The following is a 13,378-nucleotide window of genomic DNA, read 5'->3' as shown; positions in this document are numbered from 1 at the left end:
TGCATTTATTATTTGGAATTCCTCTCCTAAGAATGTTCTCTCATCAACTATTTGATTATCCTGAAATACAATTCGTAGAGGAGAGGTAAGATAAGGCTTGATTATTTCTCTTTATCAGTTTTAGAATAATTGAGTTGGTGCATTTGCTATCCCCAAAGGGTACAGATGATTTTTTTTCCTACTCTGAAATTATAAAATTATAAAATTATAAAATTCCTGGATTTTTATGTTTGATGCATTTCATGCGTTGCTGACATTAGTCTTTCTGATGTTCATATTGACTCATCTTAGTTCAGTAGAAGCACCTTCAATTTGACTCTTAGGTCTTTTTTTCCTTACGGTAAACTTTTAAATTGACATATAAAATGCATGCATAAAGGTGCACAAATTGTAGTACAGTTTAGTAGATTTTTGCAAAATAAACACATCCATGGAAGCAGACGAAGAAAGGGCCCCTCTCTTGGCCTCTTCCTTATCCCTCACCCCTGCCTTTAAGGTTAATCACTGTTGATTCTAACAACAATCACTGTTGACTTTAAACTTTAAGCTTTCAGCTAATAGATTGATACACTATGTGTTTTTATTGTTTCTTTTGCCAAACATTATTTCTGAGAATCATACATGCTGTTGTGTGTAGCAATAGTTCATTTGTTCTTATTGGCTTATAGTATTCTTTTATGGGAATTTGTGATAATTTTTTATTCAATAATTGATGGCATCCGTTTTAGGCTACTACAAATAGTGCTTCTATTAATATTCTTACACATGTAACTTGATGAACAAATGTAAGCATTCTATTGAGTATATATTTAGGAGTGGGATTGCGAGATCTTAGGAAAGCCAAACAAATTTTCAAATGGTTGTACCACTTTATATGCCCATCAATAGAGTAGGAGAATTTTATTTTCTCCACATCCTCCCAACATTTGGTATTTAATGTCTTTTCAGTTATACCAATTCTGGTACCTATGTAGTGGTGAATCACTTTGGGGTTTTACTTTGCATTTCCTTGATGACCAAATGAACTGATGAGCAGTTGATGAGCAAAATACATATGTTTATTGACTCTTTGTATAACTTGTTTTGTGAAGTGTCTATTCAGTTCTTTACCTGTTTTCTTTTGTATTGTTGGGTTTTTTCCTTGTTGATTTGTATGAATTCTTTATATTTTTGGTATTCAAGTCCTCTGTTGGATGTATTTATTGTGTATATCTTCTTGCATTCTGTGGCTTGTCTTTTCATTCCCTTAATAGTGACTTCTGAGGAACAGAAGTTGTTAACTCTAATAAAGCTATGTTTATCAATTTGCTTACCTTTATAGCTGGTGCTTTCTCTGTCCTTTTAGGAGTATTTTTTACCTTAGAGACATGAAGGTATTATCTTAGCTTTTTTCAAAAACATTTTTGTGTAACCTTTCACAGTCATTTTTTTCAGTCTAGTGGGAGGAAGTCTTGTTATTTATTTTTTTCCAGCATGGATACTGAGATGATCATTCTTCCATCATTAGAACGTCACTTTTGTTGCAAAGCACATGGTTATGTATGTGTATGTCTATTTGTCTATACTGTGCTTAATTAAACTTAATTATTTAAGCTCTATAATAGGTCATGATATTGTGTATTCTTTTAGCTTTGTCCTTCTTTTTCAAGATTGCCTTGACTATTCCTGGCTCTTCCATTTACACTTTCAAGTACATTTTAGAAACAGTTTGTTCAATTTTTATTACATTACAGCAAAGATAACCTGTACACACTGTTCTGTATTTGATTTTTTGCACGTAGTCTATTTTGGAGGCTTTTCTTGTTTCTTTTTTATCTGCTTACTACTCCTTGGTTGGGTATTGCTAACACCTCTCTGGTGTAATCGTTCTGTTTTGAATGTGGTAGGCAGATCTACGTACTTAAGACATGAGTTGTTGGGAAAAATGAGTCTAAATAAATTTGCTATAAGTAAACATGTAGAAACTACCATGAAAATGCAGTCATTTATATTTGGTGAAACTACCATGATTTGATTAGATTTTTCAGCCCTGACTGTGTGGTTTCAGGAATTCTTGCTTCTTTGTAAGAAAAGATGTAGGAAACAAAAGTAGGAGTAAACAGAGGAATTTAGATTAATTCAAATCTACGTGATTATTCAAAGCTCAATGTATGCACACAAAAATATTAACGCAAGACTTCAAAAATATATTCTTAATAGATTTTGAGACAATTGTAAAAGGCCATCCTAGAAGTGAAAAACCAGTTTAAATCCAATTCTGCAGTAGTTAAACATCTGTTTCTAATTAGTTGATTTCAGATGATCTTGTAAAAGTGTATAAAGAAATTATCTTAGTAGAAGTAAGATCGTTTAATGCCGGAAATTTTTTGTCTCCCAAAAGCAGTGCAGTTAATTAGGATTATTGGCAGTGGAATAAAAAAAAATCAACCCAGATATTTAATTTAAACCTCCTTGCTTTTGTTTGTTTCCATATTGAACCTGCTCTACACGAGTTATGAAGAATGCTTCCTTTTCCTCTCAGCTTACGAGACTCTATTGCAATGTTCACATGCATCTTTAACCGTCTCTCTATAAAGCATTGCCAGACTGAACAAAAGGGATGTTTTATTTCCCAGCCAAAAGGTATTTTATTTTATTTTAATTTTTTTAAGTTTTATTTATTCATTTGGAGAGAGAGAGAAAGAGCATGAGCAGGGGAGGGGCAGGGTGGGGGAGAAGAGAGAGAATCTCAAGCAGGCCCAGGCTTGAACTCACGGACCATGAGATCATGACCTGAGTTGAAATCAAGTCAGATGCTTAACCAACTAAGCCGCTCAGGTGCCCCAAAAAGGCATTTTATTTTAAAGATAAATGAGAAATTGTTTACCAACAGACTGTGAGCAGCTTTTTGCTAAATTTTAGAAATCAAAGAAGAGATGATCTCTACGTTGATGATTGCTATGCTCTGAATGTTTGTGCCTCTCCTCCCCAATTCATATGTTGGAAACCTAATACCCAAGGTGATGATATTATTAGGTGGGGCCTTTGGAAGGTGGTTAGGTCAAGAGGGTAGAGCCCTCATGAATGGCATTAGCATTCATATAAAAGAGGCCCCAGAGAGCCCCTTGGCCTCTTTTGCCTTCTACCTTCTACCTTCTACCTTCCACCTTCTAAGGACACCAGGAGAAGTTGGCAGGCTCCCTGACTTCACCAGGAGTTGGCTGTGCTGCCACCTGATCTTCGACTTGTAGCCTCCAGAACTGTGAGAAACAGACGTCTGTTGTTTGTAAGCCACGCAGTCTATGGTACTTTGTTATAGCAGCTGGAATGGACTAAGACAGTGATGTATGTGAGTCATAACATCCTTCTGTTTATTTATTTTTTTATTTTTTTTTTAAATTTTTTTTCAACGTTTTTTATTTATTTTTGTGACAGAGAGAGACAGAGCATGAACGGGGGAGGGGCAGAGAGAGAGGGAGACACAGAATCGGAAACAGACTCCAGGCTCTGAGCCATCAGCCCAGAGCCCGACGCGGGGCTCGAACTCACGGACCGCGAGATCGTGACCTGGCTGAAGTCGGACGCTTAACCGACTGTGCCACCCAGGCACCCCACATCCTTCTGTTTAAAAACCCCTTATTTTATAGAAGGAAAACTCTCTGACAAAGCACAACACACTTCACTTTCTGCTCAAGGCAGAAACAACCTTCCTGTCAGGGTACTCCATATTCAAGATTTCGCCCTGCTGTTTGGTTGATTTCCTCCTAAACCAGGCCTTGGCACAGACTCGAGCTGCCCTGCACTCTGAGTAGTTTAATATTGGTTTCATTATTATTTAGGTAGGAGCAAGGGAATGGCTGCCACTGGGGGAAAAAAACAATCTGTTATACTCACACATTCCAAGAAGGAGGGGGGCACGCCCCGTGATGGGATGGGGGTGTGGTATATGCCCAATGGGAAGCCCTGGGGTGAGTGAGGAGGCTGAGGGAGAGAGAGAAAACTGTGGTCAAGTGCCTTTCTTGTGGTTTCCATGGGAAGGAATGGGAAAGGCAAAATGAGCAGGCTTAGGCTTGGTTAGTTTGCGTACTTTCAACAAGCTCTTATGCATGGAGTCTGTCTCTAGCTGTCTGTCACTTGACCGTGGGGTGATTAGGATAAATGAATAGTGGTTTGGTGTATGAAAGCCCAGTAAAGGATGTGGTGGGGGTTTGGGCTTCAAACTGGTTGGTTTGCATTTGAAAAGCATGCTCACCTGGTCCTGGACAGTCCTCCAGGATCGGCAAGGCCCAATGTCAAAGCATCAGACACAGAAAATAGAAGACATGGCTAATACACTGCCCTGGTGCAGAGTTCCCTCTCAGAGGAAGGCAAAGGGCTCACCAGAACTCAGTATACTTAAGGCCATGGAAAAGAAAATCTTTGCAGCTACCTCATTTCACTCTAGTTTATTGGCAGTAGCACCCACGTGATAATGAGAAAATTCACTATTCGATTTCACTTTCGGCCCAGCATAGGCTCTTAAATCATCAAAGGCAGTGCTTTTGCCATGGCCTGGGCTGCTTTCAGCCCTTTGTTGTCTTTTGTGTCAGACCCCACGTGCTCCCACACAAGCTTCACTCAATACTGCCAGGTCCTGGGCAGATAGTCCACGTACTTTTCATCCGATGCTGTTGGGGACTGCTCTTCCTCTTCACCTTCCTCCCCACTTTTCTCTCTGGTGGCATCCTCCTCCCCATCGTCCTCTCTTCCTTCTGTATCTTCTACCTTATCTCTGTCCTCTTCCAAGTTTATGTCCTTTACATGCTCCCAAGTGTGTGACTCCATGTGTACTAAAGTCCTCCACTTCTCCATCCTGTGGGCATCAGAGTACTACAGATCATTCAGGAGGATCTGGCAGTTCGCTTGTTTCAAACGTGCCCCCACAACAATAGAGCAACTCATGCTTCTTGGTCAGCATGGCAGTGGTGTAAGGACGTGGCCCTGTCAGAGGGCTGCTGGCTTCATCAGAACCGTCTTCCTCTGTCCTGGTGCCTGGGGCAGATCATTTGTTCAGTGCTAAGCATCACCCCATCCTCTGTGACCACCTTTTTGACCACATCTGGGGATTCCTGGGTGCTGGCTTCCCCACATTCCTGCTTGTTATCACTTTCAGGCTCTGCTTTTTTTTTTTTTTTTTTTTTTTGGACTTGCCTATGTTTTTCTTCTCTGACCTAAGTCCCTTCAGCTGTCTTGCAAACCAGAGGCTCTTTGTGGTGTCACGGAAGTACAGGCCATCAAATAAGCCACCCTCCAGGGTTTCTTCCTCTTCCTGACTACAGACACCCCCCAAAAAGGAGTGTCTGATGATTCACAGCCACCAAAATGCTAAATCTAGCAGTGAGCTGTATTCCCCAAGGGATAATCTGAGTCCACACCTATTTGCCTTTTTTTTTTCTTCCTGAGAATTTAGTGGAACATATTTGAATGTAGGGTGTGTTTGGCCACCTTTATTGACTATTTCCAATAGCCTCCACAGATGATTGTCCTCCCCTGTGGAGTGGAGTCACAGACGTTTGGCAGCCCAATTTGGGTGTGGGCCCTGTACCTCATGGGACAGCTTGCTCCACATGAATGTGTCCGGGCTAAAGGTATGCATTATCATAGTGATAGATGCGATCCCTTGTACCCTCATGGAAAACACCAAAAAGAATTAACTGTGTCTTCCAGGCTACTATCTGATACCCACTTTGACTTAAGGAACCTCTTATTGGTTTGACTTGCTCTCAGGCCTTGGTTACCAAATGAAGGACCCAACGATCTGTGTAGTGGATAGGGTCAATTCCTCTTTCTCCGGATGATCAGAGAACAACACATTCAATGTTGGTGAAAGTGGGTAACATGTGTTTCTACAGTCTGAGTCTTTGTAGCATCTCGTGTCTGAAAGTGGGCTATCAAAGCTTCAAGGTCTCCTCTTTCCCCAGCTCTTGGACATTTTCTTCTCCATCTTAGTGGCCTTTTCTCCTTCTTATCCATCGTGTGGGTCCAAAGCCACACAGGGAGACCTAAGGAAGGAGCTGCATGTGTAGCCCGCCTGGAAGCAGATCTTCATGGGCGCAGTCCTGGTGATGCTTTTTTTTTTAAATGAACGTCTTTTTAAAAACATTTTTTTAATGTTTATTTATGAGAGAGAGACAGAGAGCAAGTGGGGAAAAGCAAGGGGGGTGGGGGAGAGAAAGGGAGACACAGAATCTGAAGCAGGCTCCAGGCTCTGAGCTGACAGCACAGAGCCCATCGTGGGGCTCGAACTCACAAACCATGAGATCATGACCTGAGCCGAAGTTAGATGCTTAACCGACTGAGCCACCCAGGCGCCCCTAGTGATGCATTTTTAAAGACAAACTAGAAAATCTCTCCCCCTGCCCCCCACCCCAACCATAAGCATTTAACAGTTTCCTATTTTTCACTTTGTTTTGGACTTAAAATTGCCTCCAATGCTCCTCCGTTTGCCTCAGAATATACAAGAGGAAGCAACGTACGTGCTTATGTGGCTGTGTGTGTACATGTGTGTATATATGTATTATCCAATGTGCAGTATTTATTCTGTTGTCTGCATAATCTTTATAAATTTCCTCTCTGATGAACTGTGCATTTCTATAGGGTGAGCCTGCCTCTGTCATAATCATTCTGTGCAGTATCCACTAGCAGCATATGTCCCTAATCAAAAAGGCTGGTAACAATGCAGATAGCAATCTACCTTGGATTTGAAGAATAAATGAACTCAGACAAGACATTTTAGGTTCAAGATGTTGGATTTTAGGCCAGCATGAATGAACTTAAAACCATGAACTGCACCTTGACAGAAGACCTTTAACTGTACATAATTACCCTGATAATCCCTGGTTTTTCCTCTGATACTTTCTCTCTCTAATATACATCCTGAAAGCTCTTTGGAAGGAAATCGCTAGGAACTCATTTGCTGGTGGTCACTAAAAGACTGTTGTCAGTCAATACAAATTTTGTTTTTCTTAGAAAATACCTAGATGTTCTGGGCTTCCTTGCTGCTGCTCTATTCATCCTTGTGATGACTGTCAAATTTTTTTTTAACTCAATCACTTCTCCTACTCCACTGGTATTACTTCTGAAATAATCTATTTTGGCTGCTACTGCTGTTGCTATTTATCTCATAGAAGCCATGAGAATGCTATAAATTGCATAATGAAAACAAATAATTGGATTACATTGGAAAGCAAGTGGCTTTTCCCAATAAAGTGCTCTAATTTAATTATTCCATGCTTATCTCCAATTCCTTGTTTCCTGTTCCCATTCACTTCCACCAAATGAATCTCTCTTTTTGGTATGTATGTATTAACATTCTGTCTCCATTTTTGTGACATCTGAATTTGGTAGCTGAAATATGTGTCTGAGATAAAGCTATTTCAACTCTACCTCATCACTCCAGGCTTAGGGGAGAGTTGTGTCCAACTAGCAATATAGAAGATAAATTGAGTTAGCCCTTCAGCGTTATATATATTCATGAGAAAACTTGGCTATTAAAGTACTACACAGTTGTGTGTACAGCCAAAAGATCTCTAGAAGAAACCTTGCTGAGTAAAAAGCTCACATTCATCTTTCCCCTGGCTTTCTTGAAGTATAATCGATAAATAAAAATTGTATACAGTGTCATGTGTTTTTTGTTTTATTTTTAAATGTTTCTTTATTTTTTTTTTTTTTATTTTTATTTTTTTTTTAATTTTTTTTTTCGACGTTTATTTATTTTTGGGACAGAGAGAGACAGAGCATGAACGGGGGAGGGGCAGAGAGAGAGGGAGACACAGAATCGGAAACAGGCTCCAGGCTCTGAGCCATCAGCCCAGAGCCCGACGCGGGGCTCGAACTCACGGACCGCAAGATCGTGACCTGGCTGAAGTCGGACGCTTAACCGACTGCGCCACCCAGGCGCCCCGAAATGTTTCTTTATTTTGAGAGAGAGACAGAGAGAGAGGGAGAGAGATTGAGTGCATGCATGTGAGCAGGAGAGGGGCCGAGAGGGAGAGGGAGAGAGAGAATCCCAAGCAGGCTCTGCACTGTCAGTGTAGAGCCCAACTCGGGGCTGGATCTCAGGAACTGTGAGATCATGACCTGAGCTGAAACCAAGAGTCAGATGCTGCTTAACCAACTGAGCCACCCATGACACCACTGTCATGTTTTGACATGCGTATACATTATGAAGTGATGACCACAATCAAGCTAATTAACATATCCATCAGCTCACATAGTGAGTGATAAGAGCTTTTAAGTTCTACCCTCAGCAAATTTCAAGTACACAGTACAGTAATATTAGCTAAAATCAACAGGCTGCGCACTAGACCTCCAGAGCTCACTCATCCTGCGTAACTGAAAGGTAGGGTGCACTCATTTTAATTTCAATAGATTATATTATTCACAACTTCCAATTTTCAGTTGGTTTTTTTCCTATTTTATATTTCATTGATTACCACTCCCCTCACTCCAGTTTCAGGAATAAACTGCTGCCCTGTTGCTCATGTTTTCTAGCTAGATTGTCTGAACGATATCTCAAACTGATTGCCTACCATTTTTTCAAATACACTACCAAGATTAATCCCTAAATGTCTGAGATACCGCTCTACCTCATTCTTATCTCTAGAAGTTTAAGCTTCCTAGCCATCCACTGTTATCCATATTCTCATCCCCATTCTGCTCTGTTCATCCTTTAATTTGTTTTTTTTTTAAGTTTATTTATTTATTTTGAGAGAGAGAGAGAGAGACAGATGAAGAGCAAGCAGGGAAGGGGCAGAGAGAAGGCGAGACAGAATCCCAAGCAGGCTCCGCACTGTCAACGCAGAGCATGATATGGGGCTCGAACTCACAAACCATGAGATCATGATCTGAGCTGAGATCAAGAGTTGGACCAACTGAGCTGCCCAGATGTGCCCATCCTTTAATTTGAATCGATTACCGCCTCACCTGCTCTGTCCTCCCAAACTCTTCTTCCATGCCCTCAGGAACTCATGGTTCATCATTTAGCAGACTCCCTTAGAAACTTGTCCTGGTCTCTGACTGCTCCTTTAAGTTCTCGCCTTGGTTAAAACAGCCTGCTCCTGGGGTTACTGATTCCTGTCAAGCTTTCCACAGAGAAGCCCATATTCCGCTAATCACGAACCAAGAGGGAGGTGTTGAGGTGGGTGCTTGCCTAACTGATGGCCCCATGCAACATCTGAATCATTTCTACTCCTTTCTCTATCAAAAACCAATTCACTTTTGAAATTTATCTTGCCAGGCCATTCCTTGGACATGCTTTCTTGTTGCTATCATATTCTAAACCTCCGTGTCATTTAGGACCGTTACACCTTACAGTCTTCCTCTCTACCACTGCATCTATTGAACCATCCAACACCCTGAGCGTCTCACTTCCTTGACTTTCTCACTTCCAAGGATCATCCCCTATAATTGCACAGCCTCTGAAATCTTGATCTCAAGCATGCTGTATTCTGATAAGCACTCTTATCTTTCTGTCTCGCTTCCTGTAGCCTCTCCATTCTAGCTGACAGTTCTTCCAGGTTGGGATCTCTAGTTTATTGACCCACCATTAAGTCATTCAGCTGCAAAATCCCTTTAGTTCCCTCACTCCATAATACTGTCCAGGTGAAAATCCAGCACTGTCTACACCAGACTCTGCCTTTTCTCCAAATAACACTTGAAGGAGAGGTCTTTCCCTTACTGACCATTGTCGTTTACATTCTTTGCCTTTTTTCCTATTTTTTCCTATTCCTCCAATATTGTATGCTTTCAAGCTTCGCACTTTCCCAAACTACTCCCAGCTTTCACAACATGCCTTGAGGGGATTGGAATTCAGGTAGGTTGGTTAAAAGTCTCTTACTATAATTTTTTTAGTTTTGATTTAAATTCCAGTTAGCTCACATACAGTGTAATATTAGTCTCGGGTGTATAGTGTAGTGATTCAACACTTCCATACAATATCCAGTGCTCATCACGACAGGTGCACTCCTCAATCCCCATGACCTGTTTAAACTGTCCTCCAGCTCCCCTCCTTTCTGAGGTGATCCCCATTCTTATTTTTTTTTAACTAAAACAGTTAACAATTTTATTTTCACATTTCACGATACAAATGGAAATTGCTTTTTTTTTTTTTTTTTTTTTTGTCCCACTACTCCCTTGCAAAAACTATTCTCTGTTTGATAGGAAGGGGGAGCAAGTCTTCCTTGTCATGCTGTTAGAAAACACCCAGAGGCACAGCACCATCATCTCCTGGTGAAGAACAAGTAATATAAAATGGATATAAAGAGGTTCCTGTCTCTCCTTATCTGTCTGGTCGAGTCATTCCTGGCCGAGTGGGTACCATCATGGGACGGGCGGGAGGTCTCATCATTGGGGGCCCAGGCATCATTGGCATGTGGCCTCCCATAGGCGGCCTCATTCCAGGAGCAGGTCCCACTGGCATCATCCCAGGAGGAGGAGGGCTCATCATTGGCATCATGGGAGGGCCCCCCATATAGGGTGCTGGCATCATACCAGGGCGAGGAGGACCGGGAGACTAGGGGGAGGTGGAATCATCGCCCCTGCAGGAGGAGGAGCAGAGAATGGAGTAGGAGGAATCTTTCCTTGCTGAAATGCACCAGTTGTTTTGTCGATCAGGCTCTGGGCTTGCTCTTCCATCCATTTCTGATAGTAGTCTTTCACATTCTCTTTGTGTTTCCTACCACTGCAGTGTGTCTTTCTCACAGATGGAGAGTCATGGGTGAGGTATGTGTCGCAGTAGTCACAACAAAACTTAGGCATGTTGCTTTGCAGACCGTTGGCCACTCTGTCCCGCCCCCATTCTTATTTTTTAATTTTGATCACTTAATTTTTAAAATCATAGTAACACACTGTTTTCTCTTACTGTAATTTAAAAAATCAAGTGATTAAAATTATGTCCAAAAAAACCCACGACTCGTGGATAGGGAAAGAATAAGACAAAGTTAAGAAATATTCATGGATGGAATTTATGGGGTGTATTACCTATTCCCAAACATAGCAGCTGCAGATAACAAAAATGTACTCTCTCACACAATTTCTGAGGGCCAGGAGTCTGGTGGTTGTGACTCAGCGTATCTCAGAGGCTGCATCATCAGGATAGTCTTAACCAGGTGGACTGAAGTTTTGTTACAGAGAATTGGGAGGTAAACACTAGGAGGGAAGTGAAGGAAGATGTGTGGAGAAATCTAATCTGCTTTCCAGGCTCCTCCAGACTCTGTAACTGCACACCAGCGGGAGACCGAAAATCTTGTTTGTTTATGGGGACCCATCTCCAGGATCCCTTCAGCACAGAGCTTTCTCTCCATTTAGCATATGCCTACCTCTGAATCATGAAGATCCACAATCCTTTTTCTGTAGTTCTGAAGCCCCAAAGCTCTCAGATAGAAAGTTTGTTTTGTTTTGTTTTGTTTTTATTGTCCTTCTTATTTTATACCAATATTATATCAGCAATATGTATACCAATATCACGTTAGCAGTCAAAAGTAATGGCATATGTATTTTGGTATAAACTAAAGATAACAGAGAGATTAACGATAGATAATTTTGAATGAAGAGAGAATTATACGATACGATTTTATAAGATTCCAAATGTAAAAGAAACAATAAGAGAGGAAACACAGTACCATCATAGTTTATTGAAACAGAAGCCCTGCATGAGCATTAGAATCGACCTAATTCAACATCCCCTCAAAATAGAAAGTTTTTAAATCTCATTTAGTGAGAAACCTGACTTGAACGGACCTGAGGCCGTTCATGTTTAAATTCATGTTTAAATCCCTCTAAATGTGTCTTTCCATACATTTTGCTGCAGAATATTAAGCGTTTGGTTATGTAGGGCCACCCCAGACCTGACTAGGTACATGTGTACCACATCACCTTCCTAAAACTTGAAACATTCCAACACTAATCTATCTGGCCCCAAGTATTTAGGAAAAGGAGGCTGTAAAATCTTATAATGATGTGATTAACCATTATAAATGCTCTCATACATATTGTATCGCTCCTGCTTTACAGAAGATGCAGCCCAGACTCAGGGACTATCTGATTTTCTCTCATCTGTGGTCCCAGTTGCAGGCAGGGCAGACATTAGACTGAGATCATTTGGCTCCAGATTGTTCCACTGTGGCATAAACCCTGTTATACAGTGTCGCATAGATTATAAACAGGGACTCTGTCTTTTTTCTGCTAAGACTAAGTCCGTGGTTGGCATTGCCCTTAGCATAGTGTTTTAAAAGGTAGAATTTATACCACAATTCTTTAAAAAGTCTAATTTAAAAGAAGTCACCAGGGGTTTGGGGGATAAATGAATCTCTAGTCCCGTTCCAGATCTGCAATTCACAGTCTCATTTACCTTGGGCAAGTCACTTAGTTTCTCAGTGCTTTGGTTTGCTTATCTATAAAAATGAGAGAAACCATCAAAATCTTTAAAAAGGGAGATTAGAACAACTGAAGGAGAAAATATATACAGAGCGCACTGAACATACATTCACCCTGGTTATTGTAAGAGGAAAGCACCCCCACTGATGAATTCAGTAGATAAAAATTGAATTCCTAAAACAGGAAACCTGAGATCTATAATAATTTTCCTGTAGAAAGGTTCATTGTCCTATGAGAATAAGTTTTTCAGTTGGTTTGTCTATCATTTTACTTGTTTTTGGTAGCATTGCCTGATTTAGGATCATCATGGACAGCCTAGGAATTAACATCTTTGCAAGGATCCCAAGGTGGAGAGATTGTCATTTCGCCTATCTTCCCCACTTTCTCATCACCTTCTCTCACGCGCTTTCTTATCCTGCACTCACACTGAGGTGACTTCCAGAATCCCAGGAGAAATATAAAAGGAAGGGGAAGGGAAAGGTCAAAGTTAAACAGAATGGAGAAGGAGGCCAAGTTGGAGAAACAGCAGGGTCTCTGTCAGGTGCCATGCAGGACTGTCTGTTCACGATCAGTCACCCTCCACTGTGGACCCACAGTTCATCCGGGGCTGCTGCAGACACAGCCCTGTCTGTCCAGTAATATGGGTCAAGGGCACTTCCCTTGTTTTCACTGGGTCGTAATCTTAGCCAGCCCTCATTTCTCCTATTCTAGTTGGTAACTGGCATGGCCCGGGCACTTTATTCCACTTAGAACATGGAAAACCACTCTATCTTTGAAGGTGTACTTCCCAATTGTTTTTTAGTCGCCAATGTCTAGGGCACTTGGGACCTCAGAGCATGAGAGCCATTTCCAGGTTTGTTGTTAACCTTACCCCAAACAGTACTCTCTTTCTGCCCTCCCTCACCCTAGGCCGGTGCTTCTTCCACTGGCCTCTTTGTCTCCTGTGCCAAATCTTCTTTTTTTGTCAGAATCCTCTTTCCTCTTT

At 41.3% G+C, this 13,378-nt stretch overlaps 2 protein-coding genes across 2 annotated transcripts in view; one reads left to right on the top strand and one right to left on the bottom strand.

The window, feature by feature from the left end:
* Window positions 1–13,378, top strand: part of DCHS2 (dachsous cadherin-related 2) — a 251,423-nt gene that overhangs the window by 130,207 nt on the left and 107,838 nt on the right. The gene's annotated exons all lie outside the window — the stretch shown is intronic.
* Window positions 10,179–10,793, bottom strand: LOC124520559 (U1 small nuclear ribonucleoprotein C-like). Its single transcript, XM_047091508.1, is given in 2 exon segments — window positions 10,179–10,530; window positions 10,533–10,793. Coding segments are annotated over 2 exon segments (477 nt in total). The 5' UTR covers window positions 10,777–10,793; the 3' UTR covers window positions 10,179–10,297.

This window comes from Lynx rufus, unplaced genomic scaffold (assembly GCF_022079265.1).
Source record: "Lynx rufus isolate CCGP_SWC_20201006 ecotype Redwood Valley unplaced genomic scaffold, mLynRuf1.p SCAF_3, whole genome shotgun sequence".
Lineage (NCBI taxonomy): Eukaryota > Metazoa > Chordata > Mammalia > Carnivora > Felidae > Lynx > Lynx rufus.
This window is presented reverse-complemented; position numbering and strand designations above follow the sequence as displayed.